At 36.4% G+C, this 18,311-nt stretch overlaps 1 protein-coding gene and 1 non-coding gene across 2 annotated transcripts; both read left to right on the plus strand.

Moving 5' to 3' along the window:
- The first annotated feature begins 1,979 nt into the window (after positions 1-1,979).
- On the plus strand, positions 1,980-5,732 carry LOC130973852 (pyruvate decarboxylase 2). The gene is made up of 6 exons (XM_057898536.1): positions 1,980-2,782; positions 3,523-3,686; positions 3,792-4,442; positions 4,522-4,639; positions 4,734-4,922; positions 5,028-5,732. The coding sequence occupies exons 1-6, from the start codon at positions 2,270-2,272 to the stop codon at positions 5,196-5,198; spliced, it is 1,806 nt and encodes a 601-aa protein (XP_057754519.1). The 5' UTR covers positions 1,980-2,269; the 3' UTR covers positions 5,199-5,732.
- An 11,216-nt stretch (positions 5,733-16,948) lies between these two features.
- LOC130978335 (small nucleolar RNA R71) lies at positions 16,949-17,052 on the plus strand. The gene has a single exon (XR_009085984.1). It is a non-coding gene; the product is annotated as a small nucleolar RNA R71 (small nucleolar RNA).
- Positions 17,053-18,311: the final 1,259 nt, after the last annotated feature.

Consider the following 18,311-nt stretch of genomic DNA (forward strand, 5'->3'; position numbering starts at 1 on the left):
CGATAATAATTTTGTGATAGAAATAGAATTAGAGACTAATACGAATCATAAATGTTAAATTAAGAGATTAAATTAAATGAATTAAAAAATATAAAAACTAAATTAAGCCACAAATATAATTTTAAAAATTAATTTAAATTTAAATATTAATTTCCTAAAATATGGCTTCATTTAGAACGACTAATAAAAAAAAATTCAATCCCGCCTTGTCCGTGTAGTAATTTATTGGTGGTAAATTTTTAAATGAAGTTCAGTACCGCGACGAATTAGTTTTTAACCTGTTGGATTAGGGGATACTGTGGAAAACAAAAAAATATATAAAAATTCACATCAAATTAATTAATATATAGAGTTTTATTCCTATTTTAAATTTTTTTTAAGATGTCTTTGTTTTTGAAATTAAGAATGAGATTGAAAGAATAGAATTAAATATTGTGTTTAGGAATTAAAAACTGATGCTAAAATTTTAGTTTTAAAATATAATTTAATTTTTTCCGTACTAAAAAAATGAAAACACATAAAACTAAAACTTTTTAGAATAAAGGTTAAAATTTTATATTTTTTTTTTGTAAAAATATTCAGACATAAATATAGAGATTTAATTTATTTTTTAAATATTTTAAATTTTAAATTTATTTCTTTAATTTTAATATTTATTGTAAATTAAATATAATATTAAAATATAATTTAATTTTATATATTTTATGTTAAATATAATATAAAAATTTAATTCAATTTTTATTTTTATTTTTATTTTTTTTATTTTAATTTCTCAGTCTTTATTTTTTAATTTCGATCTCCTTTCTAAATGAGGTGTTTAGTAAATATGAGCTTAAAAGCAGATTTTTATCTCCATCCCCATCTCTACTTTGACGGCTAAATTTTGGTCCCAATGTCGTTCCGTCTTTAGATATTTCTACACATACCTCCTGTTATTCCAAGTAATAGTACATTGTCGGATACCATGTATGTTTCAAATAATATAATAAAGATTTTATAAAGAGAATAACTAAAAAAAGGAATAAGTCCAATTCTCCACACTAATTATTTCAAAATAATTTTTCTAAATTTGTATGGGACGAAGAAAGAAAGAAAGTGAGAGAGATGAAAATAACAAAAATTTATATACAATTATATTTATATAAAATTAATAATTAAAAATTATTAAATTAATAATTTTTAATTATTAATTTTATATAAATATAATTATATATAAATCTATATTGATAAAAATTCATAATAAAAATAATCATAATAAATATATATTAAAATTAATCACTCAAGAATAATATTACACATTTAAATTTTTTGTTAACTAAATCTAATCAAATTAGTTTAACATAATAAAAATTAGTTATACTTAACATTATTCTAAATTTTATTATTTAATTTGGTTAGACTTGATTCATAAAAAAATTTTGATGTGTAGCATTATTCTATAAAAAATATTTATATTTGTATAAAGTTTAATTACTCTGTTAGTCCATATAGTTTCATAAAATTTTCAATTAGATCCATATACTTTTTTTTAATTGGGTTCTTGCATCAAATTTTTTTTCAATTAAGTTCATCTTGACCGTAATTAGCTTAATTGTATAAGAACTTAGCTATAAAAAATTAATGCAGAGATCCAAATAAAAAAAAGTGTAAATTAAAAAAAAATTAGTACAAAAATTCAATTAAAAAAAATATAAAAACCTAATAAATTTTTTTTGAAACTATAAGGACTAACAAAATAATTAAACCTTTATATAATTAATATTTTTGTGTAAAAAAAATTAATATTATACATCTAAATCATTTTATGAATCAAATTTAATCAAATTAAATAATAAAATTTAAAATAATATTAATTATAACTCATTTTTATTATATTAAATTAACTTATTTAGATTACTATCATTATTGAAAAAAAAAAATCAAAACTCATGAAAGTTGTAGACGAGAGTAGACCACCGCCAAGACCAATGTACCAAACAGGGGCAGCACATAACTAAAAACCAAAAACCAGCACCCTGTATCTCCTCTTTCTGTTTTACCACCACCACTCTCCCACTCTTCTTCACACACCATCACAAACCCACCACCCTTCTTAGTTCTACATATAAAACCCCCCTCCTTAAACCACACTCTCCTCACCAAGAATTCAAACCACAAAAAAAAGAAAGAAATACTTCAAAGTTCAAAACAACCAATCATTCTCTCATTTTCATTCTCCTTCAAACTCTCACTCCACCTCCCCAAACCGCCACCGTCTTCCACCGCCTCCATGGACACAAAGATTGGATCCGTCGACTCACACAAGCCCCCAAGCAACGACATCATCTCTTGCGCCAACAACAACTCCACCTCCGTCCCCTCCACCGCCATCTGCTCATCGGAGGCCACACTCGGCCGCCACCTAGCCCGCCGCCTCGTCCAGATCGGCGTCACCGACGTCTTCTCCGTCCCCGGTGACTTCAACCTCACTCTCCTCGACCACCTCATAGCGGAGCCAGGCCTCAACCTTATTGGTTGCTGCAACGAGCTCAACGCAGGGTACGCGGCTGATGGCTACGCGCGGTCGCGTGGAGTTGGCGCGTGCGTTGTGACGTTCACTGTTGGAGGGCTTAGTGTGCTGAACGCCATAGCTGGAGCTTACAGTGAGAACTTACCATTGATATGCATAGTTGGTGGTCCCAACTCTAATGACTATGGAACTAACAGAATTCTTCATCATACAATTGGTTTACCCGATTTTTCACAAGAGTTGAGGTGCTTTCAAACTGTCACTTGCTTCCAGGTACCATTTCTATACTCAGTTGGTTTTTTGAAGCTTGAAGTTGATCGGTTCAGTTGGAATGTATTGCATGGTTTAGTTTTTTTTGTGTTTTTTCTATGTAACTTTTATTTTTTTAAAGATTCCCTTAGTTATTTTATTATTATTCAAATATTTTTTTGTTATGGGGATGATTCATGAAGTTTGAAATCTGGGATGTTTTGCTGTTGTGATTATTCATCGGAGTTGGACATGGGCTTGTTGCTGGTTTTCTATTTTTTATGGAGGTTTTTTGGGTGATTAGACGATGTGAGGTTGAGACTAAACAGTTTTGACTAAACTTTTTATAATTCATATCTTGCTTTATCATATTCAAGTGTTCACAAAGACATGTTGATGCTGATGATGTGAGGAGCCATCCTTTTTTTTTAAATTTAATTTAAATGATTGCTTTCTTTATTTGCTGGTTTTGGTGTTGGATGTGAAGTTGACGGGTTCTGGTGATTGGACAGAATGGTTGGTATGGTGATAGATTTGGTGAATAATTTTGGAATATTCCTATGACGGGTTTTGGCATTATGCGAGTGTTTCACGAAGTTTAGAGTTTATGCATATTTGGTTATTGTGGTGATTTTTCGTATTATGTGAGTCTCTATACCACCACATAGATGTTCTATTTTAGCTTTCAGTGTATTTATCTGATTGTGCTGCAAACTTTTGTTGGGTTGCGTTCTAAATGGATTTTGGTCATTCTTTTTTTATAGGCTGTGGTGAATAACTTGGATGATGCTCATGAACTGATTGATACAGCAATCTCAACCTCATTGAAAGAAAGTAAGCCTGTCTACATAAGCATTGGCTGTAACCTATCCGGTATTCCTCACCCCACCTTCAGTCGGGAGCCTGTTCCATTTTCGTTGTCCCCCAAGTAATTTCTAATTTCCTTTGTTCTCGTTAATCTTGAATTGGTTTATGAAGAATCTAATGGTGATTAATCTTATCTGATCCCTGTTTTGTTTGGCGTGTTTTGCAGATTGAGTAATCAGTTAGGATTGGAGGCAGCAGTGGAAGCAACTGCTGAATTCCTTAACAAGGCAGTGAAACCGGTATTGGTGGGTGGTCCCAAGCTGAGAGTGGCGAATGCATGTGAAGCATTCGTTGAGCTCGCCAATGCCTGTGGCTATGCTCTTGCCGTGATGCCATCAGCCAAAGGGCTAGTCCCCGAGCACCATCCACATTTCATTGGAACCTATTGGGGTGCTGTGAGTACTGCATTCTGTGCCGAGATTGTGGAGTCTGCTGATGCATACTTGTTTGCTGGTCCCATTTTCAATGACTACAGCTCCGTGGGGTATTCCCTTCTTCTCAAGAAAGAGAAGGCAATCATTTTGCAACCTGACCGAGTTGTGATTGCGAATGGCCCTGCATTTGGGTGTGTGCTCATGAAGGATTTCCTCAAGGCACTCGCAAAGCGCCTTAAGCACAACAATACCGCATATGAAAACTACCACAGGATCTATGTACCTGAAGGGCAACCGTTGAAGGCTGCACCAAAAGAACCTTTGAGGGTTAATGTATTGTTCCAACACATTCAGAAGTTGATTTCCAGTGAAACGGCCATCATTGCCGAGACAGGTGATTCATGGTTCAACTGCCAGAAGCTGAAACTTCCCAAGGGATGTGGGTAAGTAGCTAAGTGAATGTGATTCCAAGTGTTTTTGGTCTCGTTGTCGATTGGGTTGATAACAAATTTTTGTTAACAGGTATGAGTTCCAAATGCAATATGGGTCCATCGGATGGTCAGTTGGTGCAACTCTTGGTTATGCACAAGCTGTCCCCGAGAAGCGAGTGATTGCTTGCATTGGGGATGGAAGCTTTCAGGTCTGTCTTGATGTTTTTCTTTTATAACATTCCTCAGTCTTCTGATGAAACCAACGCTCGAACTGATTTTGATTTTCTTCAAAATCCTTTGCAGGTAACTGCACAGGATGTATCAACAATGCTGCGATGCGGGCAAAAGACCATAATCTTCCTGATCAACAATGGTGGATACACAATTGAGGTTGAAATTCATGATGGGCCATACAATGTGATCAAGAACTGGAACTACACTGGGTTGATTGATGCAATCCACAATGGTGAAGGAAACTGCTGGACTGCCAAGGTGAATTTTGTTGCAAATGTGGCACATTCTCTTTAGAGAAATTTTTAATGATAGTGTATATTATAATACACCAAATTTATCTACCGATTCATGATTTTATTGTAGGTGTTCTGTGAAGAGGAGCTCATAGAAGCAATTGCTACAGCAACTGGACCAAAGAAAGATTGTTTATGCTTCATTGAAGTGATTGTTCACAAAGATGACACAAGCAAAGAGTTGCTTGAATGGGGTTCCAGGGTCTCTGCAGCCAACAGCCGCCCACCAAATCCTCAGTGAAAACTTCAGATTCAATCCATTATCACATTTGCTGGAATGACCCTCTTTTTTACCAATTTGGTTGGATTTTGTCAACTCTTACCTGTACGGAACTTGCTTTTGTTAGTTGCATAAATTTCTTGCAGTGGTTTTGTTGTTGCTTGGTAGCTTCAGTAGTCTTGTGTTTCCGTCTAATGTGAATCAATTGCATGTTTCTGGGCTAGAACGGTTTGCTAAATATCTACAAGGAGGACAAGTTTTGTGAAACTAATTATGCAACCTGTTTCACCAAGTCACATCAAATTTCATATTCACCATTTGTAATTCAGACAGAATATGGAACATAGAAAGAAAAGAAACTAGTATCTTCGTACACTTCGTAATATTGCATAGTTGGTCTCAATTGAAACAATGCAATTGATATCTTTGTGCTTTTTTTTCTTTTTATTTATTTATGTAAGTGAAGGTCTAGTCTACAATTATATTGTAATTCTATATTTAATATACTGTAACTATTTTAACATAAAAATATATTGATATGAGCGTGGTTGAACATTTTGATTTGATTAAATTGTTTTGACATAATATTTTAATATCTGAACAATCGTCATGTATTAATAAAGCATATTTTACATGTATTATAGTATTAGGTGTTCTAGTAATTTTAACAATTATATAAATTTTATGATTGAGATTAATGATTAAAAGTATTAGAATATCTTACATCACGGTACTAATCCATAATTTTGGTAAACTTCTCAACTTCATAACCAATGTCAAGGACAAAATAAATCAACCACGAGCAAGGTAGTAGTTGGTAATTAGGGGTGGCAATGGTAATCATGATATTATAAGTCGCATGATTGCAGCATGTGGAATTCTTTACTTAATTATTGAGTGATGCCGTGATGGAATGCTTAGTCATTAGTTATGGGGCATACGGAATTTTATAAACATATTTGTTTATATTAGGTGTTATATATGCTATTAATAAATATTTTATATTATTAATTGTTGAAAAAAATATTAATGGAATAATAGAAAAACACAAATAATTAATTTATAATCTTTAAAAATTTAATTTAATTAATAAATTTTTTTAAAAATAAATTATTTTTTAAATTCATCTTTATTAACTCAAATTTTGTCCGTCCACCTACTTGACCGCTGACGCATTATTCCAGCTTCCTATATTTTCGGGTAACCGCAATAAACACACATTCGTTCTATTGTTTATTTATTTGATACTTTTTCTAAAACAACAAATTAATGATAAAAATATGGATATTATATTATTTATGTTTAGATCCAACCTAGTAGTCCTATATAAGATGACGGAGAACTAGTTATGTAGTGTTTTGCTTGGATTTTGTTCGATTTAAATAAACAAATTATCAATTAAACTTGTATCAAAATTTTAATTTAGAGAATAGATATTATTTTATTTGTAAGTTGCTCTTAAGATTTATACATTATACAATAATACTAAAACTGTAAAAAATAATTAATGTAAAAAGCAAAATATACGAAAGAACAAGTACAGAAAATAAAAAACTGAGACAATAGGAGTCTTCCGATACAAAAATTACTAAGCAGTAACAAAAATGGTTTTTGTGGAGGTTTTATTTGTAATATATGGATTATAACTTATCCGGTCACTCATCACTCTCTATAATTACCTATTAAGACAAATTTCTACATATTAGTTTATACTAGAAAGTATTTGGAAAAACTATCATTTGTAACTATGAACTTTGCGAACGCTGACAAAAGTACCTATAGAAGTAGAAAAGTGACTTTGTACTCATGAAAGGTTGGATCCGTCTGTCAATAGTACTCAAACGTCATTAAAACTTTAGCTCCATTAACTTAAAGGCCAACATGGCACGTTAAGTGCTTACCTAGCTTTTGATTTTTAATTTTTATTTTTTTAAGAACCTTTCAAGTGGATATAGAAGAAAGAGAGAAACGTTAGAGGCACTTCGCGCCATTCCATCTTCTTCCTCACCACCCTTCTGCATGCTCTAGCAGAAAGAAAGAGACATGAACCACGTACTGAATCCTACGCGACCAACCAATCCGCCCAACCACTTCTGTTCGCCCGAAACGACCACTGGCGACCAGCATCACCTAATCCTTCTTCCCTTTTCTTCTCCATTTCCCCATTTCTTCCCTCTTTTGCACGAAGCTACCCTATCTCTGCGTGAACAGCCCCTGCTACGCATCTTCCAGTCCGGCGAGCAACCAACAGCGGCGAACTGTTGTGCCACTGCGACCACCACTCCTCCGCCTCGCCCACTTTCTTCGTCCTTCCCTCTCATCAACGCAGGTTCCATTTCCTTTCCCTGTTTTCCTATCTTTCTTTTCTTTATTTTTATTGCCTTTTTCATTCTGTTTTAGTGATCTGGTCAGGTTAAGTTAAATGATTTCTGTGTTTTGGATTGAATGTGTTTGCTGTGGCTGAATTTTTTGGGTTGTATGATGCCTACATCGAACTAAACATGCTGTCTAAATTTGCTGCACACCACATGCTCGATATATCGCCTGAATGGAGTCTTTGATTTAAACCTTATGTTTGATCAGCATAGGGCTTAAGTTTTGTTTTCATTAGGCATTTTAATTCACAAATATGCAGTTTTCTGAACTTCTTGATGATGATTGTGATTAAACTTTGGTTATGCGTTAGTTGAATGTCCTTGTTGAACACCAAATTGGTGTATTTGTTTGGTTAATTTGTGCAGATTTTAGCTCTTAATCATATTTTTGGTAAAATTTGTAGCAGTCCATACCATGTTTTGTTTAGTGAATTGCTGAGTTACTTACGCATGTGTCTTGAACATAAATGAGCATATACAATAGTAGGTGTATTGATATGGACTGTTCATTTTTTTATGTTTTATTCATGTTTTAATGTTGAAAAAAATTGGGTATTGGGTAATGTTATAAACTGATTATGTTTATTGATGGTTCATTCAATTTTTGATGATTCATTCATTTGAGTGTTGGGTAATATTAGAAGATATGAAATTTTTTTTGTTATTGACAGAAATAGCTACAACAACGCATATCACATTAGTAATACACCAAAGAGGTAGACTTGAAAGGGGGTTAGATGGTAGGGGTGTGCATGGGCCGGGTGAAACCGGGTTTGATGTGACCCAGACCCGACCCGAAATATATACCGGGCCTATTTGTTAGACCCGAACCCGACCCTAGACCCGATGAAACCTATACACTTTCGGGCCACGATTAAACCGGGTAAAAACCGGGTGAAAACCGGGTCATTAACATTATATTACCTTGATACCTTCTTGTAAGTTAGCATGTAAAAATATCCAAATTTTCAAGATTCCAACTATTATTTGACATGGTAAAATTCACTTAGAAAAATATAATAAAAACCAACTTTTCTCTAAAATTAAAGCATAACCATAATCAATACTAATATTGCCTAATAACACCAAATATTTAAATCAATACAAATAACAAGATTATGCATTAGTCTAAAGTCTTATGCATTTTAAATATAAAACATTAACTTATAGTCTTATATATAATGACTAGTAATACAAAATATTAAGGTTTACAATACTTAAATTTCACATAATAATAGCCATCATCAATCACTAATAACACAAAATATTAATTATGTATGATGACCGGGCCACCGGGCCGATTTCGGGTGACCCGAGCTATGGCCCGGACCCGACCCGAAATAATGACCGGGTCTATTTTTGAGACCCATACCCGACCCTAAACCCGATGAAATCACACCAAATTAGGCCCAAAAGTGTTCGGGGCCGGGCCGGGTCTTCGGGCCGGGCCGGGCCATGCACACCCCTATTAGATGGCAAGTTGTGTTATGCAGAAGGTGAAATTACTGAGTGGAGAGAGTTAACGTGGATACTCTGAATGGTTTCTTCATTAGTGACCTACTGAAAGACGTTGGGTATCCAATCATCTCCGATTTCTACTGGTGACAACCCGGAATGGAAATTGAGGGTGGTTTGAGGCTTCTGCAACTTAACATGGATGTTGTTAAGATGTATGAAGCTACTGTGGAGAATGGACATAAGATTGAATTATACACAGAGCACCCCATTAGCCAAGCAGATGTTATAGAAGCACCTGGTGAGGTTAATATTACTCCATCAAGGAGGAGGATGAAAGTTTGTGTTAGGAGGACTCCAACTCCAAAGAAGGCAAAAGGTCCTAGAAGAATTCTTCAATTGGAAGGGGTACAAACTGAAGCCCAAATTACAGAGGAGACCCATGGTACAGAAAAGGCCCAAGCAGATGCCAGCCCATTTCCATCAGTTCCAGCTACACCAAACACAGTTCCTGTATCTGAAGAATCTGCTACACCAAATACAGTTCCAGCAACATCTATTCCTCTTGATCATGAAAACTTGGGAGACATATCTGTCTAGTTTAACATTGACAACAATGCCCAGCCAAAGTCACCAACATACACAGAGCCACCCTCTACCTCTGATGATTGGTGCACGAAATTGTGATCACTACAACTTCGCACAACTAACCAGCAAGTGCACTGGGTCGTCCAAGTAATACCTTACGTGAGTAAGGGTCGATCCCACGGAGATTGTTGGTATGAAGCAAGCTATGGTCACCTTGTAAATCTCAGTCAGGCAGACTCAATTGGGTATAGTGATAAACGAATAAAGCATAAAGATAAAGATAGAGATACTTATGTATATCATTGGTGAGAGCTTCAGACAAGCGTATGAAGATGCCTTCCCTTCCGTCTCTCTGCTTTCCTACTGTCTTCATCCAATCCTTCTTACTCCTTTCCATGGCAAGCTCATGTAGGGTTTCACCGTTGTCAATGGCTACCTCCCATTCTCTCAGTGAAAATACGTCCCTGATGCTCTGTCACAGCATAGGCTAATCAGCTGTCGGTTCTCGGTCAGGCCAGAATAAAATCCATCGATCCTTTTGCGTCTGTCACTAACGCCCCGCCTGCTAGGAGTTTGAAGCACGTCACAGTCATTCAATCATTGAATCCTACTCAGAATACCACAGACAAGGTTAGACCTTCCGGATTCTCTTGAATGCCGCCATCAGTTCTTGCCTATACCACGAAGATTCCGGTTAAAGAATCCAAGAGATATTCACTAGAGCCTCGTATGCTTGTAGAACAAGAGTGGTTGTCAGTCACTTTGTTCATGAGTGAGAATGATGATGAGTGTCACGGATCATCACATTCATCAAGTTGAAGAACAAGTGATATCTTGGACAAAGAACAAGCGGAATTGAATAGAAGAACAATAGTAATTGCATTAATACTCGAGGTACAGCAGAGCTCCACACCTTAATCTATGGTGTGTAGAAACTCCACCGTTGAAAATACATAAGAACAAGGTCTAGGCATGGCCGTGAGGCCAGCCCCCAAATGATCTAAGAACTAGATGTCCGAAGATGAAAAATACAATGGTAAAAGGTCCTATATATAGAAAACTAGTAGCCTAAGGATTACAAAGATGAGTAAATGACATAAAAATCCACTTCCGGGCCCACTTGGTGTGTGCTTGGGCTGAGCATTGAAGCATTTTCGTGTAGAGACCTTTTCTGGAGTTAAACGCCAGCTTTCATGCCAGTTTGGGCGTTTAACTCCAAGTTTTATGCCAGTTCCGGCGTTTAACGCTGGAATTTCTGAGGCCGAATTGCTACGCCGGTTTGGGCCATCAAATCTTGGGCAAAGTATGGACTATCATATATTGCTGGAAAGCCCAGGATGTCTACTTTCTAATGCCGTTGAGAGCGCGCCAATTGGGCTTCTGTAGCTCCAGAAAATCCACTTCGAGTGCAGGGAGGTCAGAATCCAACAGCATCTGCAGTCCTTTTCAGTCTCTGAATCAGATTTTTGCTCAGATCCCTCAATTTCAGCCAGAAAATACCTGAAATCACAGAAAAACACACAAACTCATAGTAAAGTCCAGAAAAGTGAATTTTAGCTAAAAACTAATAAAAATATACTAAGAACTCAACTAAAACTACTAAAAACATACTAAAAACAATGCCAAAAAGCGTACAAATTATCTGCTCATCAATGATCCACAAGACGAATTGCTCACCCAATATGTTCTTTTACCACAGAATCAATCCTCCTCCCAATCCATGCCTGAACCACATCCAACCCCCCAACCAACACCTCTTCTACCAATCCATCTGCCACAGTAAATGCTCCAAAAATACAGAATAACAACACAGAGGAGGGTACTAGAGGTAGTAGGAGAAAACAGATAAGGAGATCTACTAAGAGACTCCTTCCAATTGGACAAACATTTATTCCTAATACAGATCCGAATCAACCTCCATCAGTATTTATTCTGGTGGATGGGGGAGAATATTCAGATGATGAACCTGGTGTTCATTGCTATGAATCAGAGGGCCTCCACAGCATTAGAAGCGATGAAGATGACCAGGGAAGGTCATTTCCACAAGGCATTGTCGATGCACCTATTAAGGAGGTGAGGCTAGAGCTTGAAATGGAGTTTGAGACTCTGCAACAGTTCAAGAAAGTTGTAAGAAAGTTCAATATTAACCTTGGAAGAAGTATTTTTTTCCAAGGATTGATTCAACAAGATGCAAAGCTATTTGCTATGATGAAAACAGCCCGTGGCTTACTAGTCTTCCATGTAGGCATGTGGTGGACGAAATTGTGATCATCAACAATGGCTTCAAAGACTTGGTGCTCTTAAACATGAATTACACTTTGTCACAACTCCGCACAACTAACCAGCAAGTGTACTGGGTCGTCCAAGTAATACCTTACGTGAGTAAGGGTCGATCCCACAGAGATTGTTGGTATGAAGCAAGCTATGATCACCTTGTAAATCTCAGTCAGGTGGATTCAAATTGATAGTGGTTTTCGGAAAATATAAAGAGATACTTAATTAAATAATAAAGGATAGAAATACTTATGTAAATTCATTAGTGGGAATTTCAGATAAGTGTGTGGAGGTGCTTGTCCCTGTTGGATCTTTGCTTTCCTACTGTCTTCCTTCAATCCTTCTTATTCCTTTCCATGGCAAGCTGTATGTAGGGCATCACCATTGTCAATGGCTACATCCCATCCTCTCAGTGAAAATGGTCCAAATGCTCTGTCACAGCACGGCTAATCATCTGTCGGTTCTCGATCATGTTGAAATAGAATCCCTTGATTCTTTTGCGTTTGTCATCACGCCCAGCAATCGCGAGTTTGAAGCTCGTCACAGTCATTCAATCCCGGAATCCTACTCGGAATACCAGAGACAAGGTTAGACTTTCCGGATTCCCATGAATGCCGCCATCAATTCTAGCTTATACCACGAAGATTCTGATTAAGGAATCCAAGAGATATGCACCCGGTCTAAGGTAGAACAGAAGTGGTTGTCAGTCACACGTTCATAGGTGAGAATGATGATGAGTGTCACGGATCATCACATTCATCATGTTGAAGTGCAACGAATATCTTATAATAAGAATAAGTCGAATTGAATAGAAAATAGTAGTACTTGCATTAAAACTCGAGGTACAGCAGAGCTCCACACCCTTAATTTTTGGTGTGTAGAAATTCCACCGTTGAAAATACATAAGTGATGAAGGTCCAGGCATGGCCAAATGGCCAGCCCCCAAAACGTGATCACAGGATCAAAAATACAATCCAGGATGAAAATACAATAGTAAAAGGTCCTATTTATACTAGACTAGCTACTAGGGTTTACAGAAGTAAGTAATTAATGCATAAATCCACTTCCGGGGTCCACTTGGTGTGTGCTTGGGCTGAACTTGATCTATCCACGAGCTGAGGCTTCTCTTGGAGTTGAACGCCAAGTTGTAACGTGTTTTGGGCGTTCAACTCTGGTTCGTGACGTGTTTCTGGCGTTTGACTCCAGAATGCAGCATGGAACTGGCGTTGAGCACCCGTTTACGTCGTCTAATTACGAATAAAGTATAGACTATTATATATTTCTGAAAAGCTCTGGATGTCTACTTTTTAACGCCCTTGAGAGCGCACCATTTGGAGTTTTGTAGCTCCAGAAAATTCATTTCGAGTGCAGAGAGGTCAGATTCCAACAGCATCAGCAGTCCTTTGTCAGCCTTCTTATCAGAGTTTTGCTCAGGTCCCTCAATTTCAGCCAGAAAATACCTGAAATCATAGAAAAACACACAAACTCATAGTAAAGTCCAGAATTGTGAATTTAGCATAAAAACTAATGAAAACATCCCTAAAAGTAGCTAGATCATACTAAAAACTACCTAAAAACAATGCCAAAAAGCGTATAAATTATCCGCTCATCACAACACCAAACTTAAATTGTTGCTTGTCTCCAAGAAACTGGAAATCAATTAGGATAAAAAGAGGAGAATATAATATAAATCCCAAAATATCAATGAATATTAATTCTAATTAGATGAGTGGGACTTGTAGCTTTTTGCCTCTGAACAGTTTTGGCATCTCACTTTTTCCTTTGAAGTTCAGAATGATTGGCTTCTCTAGGAATTTAGAATTTTGGATAGTGTTATTGATTCTCCTAGTTAAGTATGTTGATTCTTGAACACAACTACTTTTATGAGTCTTGGCCATGGCCCTAAGTACTTTGTTTTCCAGTATTACCACCGGATACATAAATGCCACAGACACATGACTGGGTGAACCTTTTCAGATTGTGACTCAGCTTTGCTAGAGTCCCCAGTTAGAGGTGTCCAGAGCTCTTAAGCACACTCTTTTTACTTTGGATCACGACTTTAACCACTTAGTCTCAAGCTTTTCACTTGGACCTGCATGCCACAAGCACATGGTTAGGGACAGCTTGATTTAGCCGCTTAGGCCTGTATTTTATTTCCTTGGGCCCTCCTATCCATTGATGCTCAAAGCCTTGGATCCTTTTTACCCTTGCCTTTTGGTTTTAAGGGCTATTGGCTTTTTCTGTTTGCTTTTTCTTTTTCTTTCTATTTTTTTTCTATTTTTTTGCCACCTTTTTTTTTCACAAGCCTTTTGGCTTTTCACTGCTTTTTTTTGCTTCAAAAGAATCAATTTTATGATTTTTCAAATCATCAATAAGATTTCTCTTATTCATCATTCTTTCAAGAGCCAATAATTTTAACATTCATAAACAACAAGATAAAAAATATGCACTATTCAAGCATTCATTCAGAGAACAAAAAGTATTGTCACCACATCAATATAATTAAACTAAATTCAAGGACAATTTTCGAAATTTATGTACTTCTTGTTCTTTTGAATTAAAAACATTTTTCATTTAAGAGAGATGAAGGATTTATGGAATTTATTCATAGCTTTAAGTCATAGTTACTATATACTAATGATCATGAAGTAGAGACACAAAACATAAACACACATATAGCATAAAAATCGAAAAACAGAGAGATAAGAACAAGGAAGTTAAGGAATGAGTCCACCTTAGTGAGGGTGGCACCTTTTGAAGGACCAATGGTGCTTTTTGAGCTCCTTTATGTCTCTTCCTTGCTTCTGTTGCATGATCCCTAGTGATTTTGGTGTTTCTATCCTTAGTTGCTTCTAATAATAATGTGGAGGAACATGTATCTCCTGAGGTATCTCAGGGATTTCTTGATGAGGGAATTTCTCATACTCTCTTGATGTTCAGTCAAATGCTCTTCTACTGAGCTATGGACCCTTGAGATGAATCTCTCCATCTCCCATGATTCAGAGGTGGAAGCTTTTGTCTTCCCTTTTTCTTCTTCTTTTTTTTTGAGGTTTTTCTGGCCTTAGGTGCCATCAATGGTTATGGAAAATCAAAAAGCTATACTTTTACCACACCAAACTTAGAATGTTGCTCGCCCTCGAGCAAAAGAAGAAAGAATAGAAGAAGAAGAAGAAGAAGATATGGAGGAGAGGGGGAGAGGTGTGTATTTGGCTATGTAGGGTGGGTTTGGGTGGGAAAGAGATGATGGATGTGAGTGGTGAAGAGGTAATGGGGAAGAGAGATTGAGGTGATTGGTGGAGAAGAGAGAAGGTGAGTTGAGGTAGGTGGGGATCCTGTGGGGTCCACAAATCCTGAGGTGTCAAGGATTTAACATCCCTGCACCAATGAGGCATGTAAAACGCCATCTGAGTGCAATCCTGGCGTTTAACGCCAGATTGATGCTTGTTTCTGGCGTTAAACGCCAGCTCTAAGCTTGTTCTGGCGTTCAACGCCCATCTGCAGCATGTTTCTGGCGTTGAACGCTAGCTTTCCTCAGTGTGCAATCCTGGCGTTTAAACGCCAGATTGCTGCATGTTTCTGGCGTTGAACGCCAGATCCATGCTCTGTTCTGGCGTTGAACGCCAGCCAGATGCTCCTTACTGGCGTTTAAATGCCAGTAAGTCCTTCCTCCAGGGTGTGATTTTTCTTCTGCTGTTTTTGATTCTGTTTTTAATTTTAGTATTTTTTGTGACTCCACATGATCATGAACCTAATAAAACATAAAAGAACAATAAAAATAAAAATAAAATTAGATAAATAAAAATTGGGTTGCCTCCCAATAAGCGCTTCTTTAATGTCAATAGCTTGACAGTGAGCTCTCATGGAGCTTCACAGATGTTCAGAGCAGCATTGTTAGGACCTCCCAACACCAAACTTAGAGTTTGAATGTGGGGTTCAACACCAAACTTAGAGTTTGGTTGTGGCCTCCCAACACCAAACTTAGAGTTTGACTGTGAGGGCTCTGTTTGACTCTGCATTGAGAGAAGTTGTTCATGCTTCCTCTCATTACCAAATAACTTGGCATTTATCTTCATGATAGCTCCTAGATATTGAGCAACTTGCTATCCAATTACATCTTCATCCTCTTCAGAGGAAGAATAGTCTTTAGAGCTCATGAATGGCAGAAGGAAGTTTAATGGAATCTCTATGGTCTCTATATGAGCCTCAGATTCCTTTAGGTCCTCAATAGGGGACCGCTTCTTGCTCAGAGGACATCCCATGAGATCTTCCTCACTAGGATTTTCATCCTTTCCTCCCTCTCTGCATTCGGCCATATTGACTATATCAATGGCCTTGCACTCTCTCTTTGGATTCTCTTCTGTATTGCTTGGGAGAGTACTAGGAGGAGTTTCAGTTACTTTCTTACTCAGCTGGCCCACTTGTGCCTCCAAATTTCTGATGGAGGACCTTGTTTCATTCATGAAACTTAAAGTGACCTTAGATAGATCAGAGATTATATTTGCTAAATTAGAGGAGCTCTGCTCAGAATTCTCTATCTGTTGCTGAGAAGAAGATGGAAAAGGCTTGCTATTGCTAAACCTGTTTCTTCCACCATTATTAAAGCCTTGGTGAGGCTTTTGTTGATCCTTCCATGAGAAATTTGGATGATTTCTCCATGATGAATTATAGGTGTTTCCATAAGGTTCACCCATGTAATTTACCTCTGCCATTGCAGGGTTCTCAGGATCATAAGCTTCTTCTTCAGAAGATGCCTCTTTAGTACTATTGGATGCATTTTTCCATCCATTCAGACTTTGAGAGATCATGTTGACTTGCTGAGTCAACACTTTGTTCTGAGCCAATATGGCCTTCAGAGCATTAATTTCAAGAACTCCCTTCCTCTGAGGCGTCCCATTATTCATGGAATTCCTCTCAGAAGTGTACATGAATTGGTTATTTGCAACCATGTCAATAAGTTCTTGAGCTTCTGTAGGCGTTTTCTTTAAGTGAATGGATCCACCTGCAGAATGGTCCAATGACATTTTGGAAAACTCAGATAGACCATAATAGAATATATCTAATATGGTCCATTCTGAAAACATGTCAGAAGGACACTTTTTGGTCATCTGCTTGTATCTTTCCCAAGCTTCATAGAGGGATTCACCATCTTTTTGCTTGAAGGTCTGAACATCCACTCTAAGCTTGCTCAACTTTTGAGGAGGAAAGAATTTATCCAAGAAGGCCGTGACCAGCTTATCCCAGGAGTCCAGGCTATCTTTAGGTTGTGAGTCCAACCATGTTCTAGCTCTGTCTTTTACAGCAAAAGGGAAAAGCATGAGTCTGTAGACTTCAGGATCTACTCCATTTGTCTTAACAGTCTCACAAATCTGCAAGAACTCAGTTAAAAACTGATAAGGATCTTCATATGGAAGTCCATGAAACTTGCAGTTCTGTTGCATCAAAGCAACTAGTTGAGGTTTCAGCTCAAAATTGTTTGCTCCAATGGCAGGAATTGAGATGCTTCTTCCATCAAACTTGGATGTTGGTTTAGTGAAATCAGCAAGCATCCTCCTTGCATTATTGTTGTTGGGTTCGGCTGCCATCTCCTTCTCTTGTTCGAAAATTTCAGAAAGGTTGCCTCTGGATTGTTGTAATTTAGCTTCTCTTAGTTTTCTCTTCAGAGTCCTTTCAGTTTCTGGATCAGCTTCAACAAAGATGTCTTTTTCCTTATTCCTGCTCATATGAAAGAGAAGAGAAAAAGAAAAAGGAAGAGGAATCCTCTATATCTGGACAAAGAGGATCCTTATTATTAGTAGAAGAAGAAAGGAATAAGAGTAGAGAATCCAATCACAAGGGTGAGGATAGAGGCAGTGATTGGAGATGAAGAGAGGTGAAGAGAAGTGTTAGTAAATAAATAAATAAATAGAAGAAGAGAAGAGAGAGAGAATTCAAAAATAATTTTGAAAAGTAGTTAATGATTTTCGAAAATAAAGATAAGATATAATTAAATTAAAATTAAAATAATTAAAAAGAATTTTTGAAAAAGAGATGAGATATTTTCGAAAATTAAAGAGGGAAAAGTAGTGGTTTTGAAAAAGATAAGAAACAAAAAAAAGTCAAATAGTTAGTTGAAAAAGATATTAAAATCAAATTTGAAAAGATAAGATAAGAAGTTAGAAAAGATATTTTAAAATCAAATTTTTGAAAAGATAAAATTTTGAAAAAGATATGATATAAAAGATAAGATAAGATAGATTTAATTTTAAAATTAAAATTAATTACTTAACTAACAAGAAACTAAAAGATAAGATTCTAGAATTTAAAGATTGAACCTTTCTTAACAAGAAAGTAACAAACTTCAAATTTTTGAATCAATCATATTACTTGTTAGTATAATTTTCGAAAATCAAGATAAAATTAAGAAAAAGATTTTTTTGAAGAATATTTAAAAAGATTTTCGAAA

This window comes from Arachis stenosperma, chromosome 4, assembly GCF_014773155.1.
Source record: "Arachis stenosperma cultivar V10309 chromosome 4, arast.V10309.gnm1.PFL2, whole genome shotgun sequence".
Lineage (NCBI taxonomy): Eukaryota > Viridiplantae > Streptophyta > Magnoliopsida > Fabales > Fabaceae > Arachis > Arachis stenosperma.

Bases quoted from the DNA above. Each gene is read 5' to 3' on its own strand.
- LOC130973852 (XM_057898536.1), top strand. From the start codon at position 2,270: ATGGACACAAAGATTGGATCCGTCGACTCACACAAGCCCCCAAGCAAC. The intron at 3,687-3,791 runs GTAATTTCTAAT...CGTGTTTTGCAG, and splicing joins CCATTTTCGTTGTCCCCCAA to ATTGAGTAATCAGTTAGGAT. The intron at 4,923-5,027 runs GTGAATTTTGTT...ATTTTATTGTAG, and splicing joins GAAACTGCTGGACTGCCAAG to GTGTTCTGTGAAGAGGAGCT.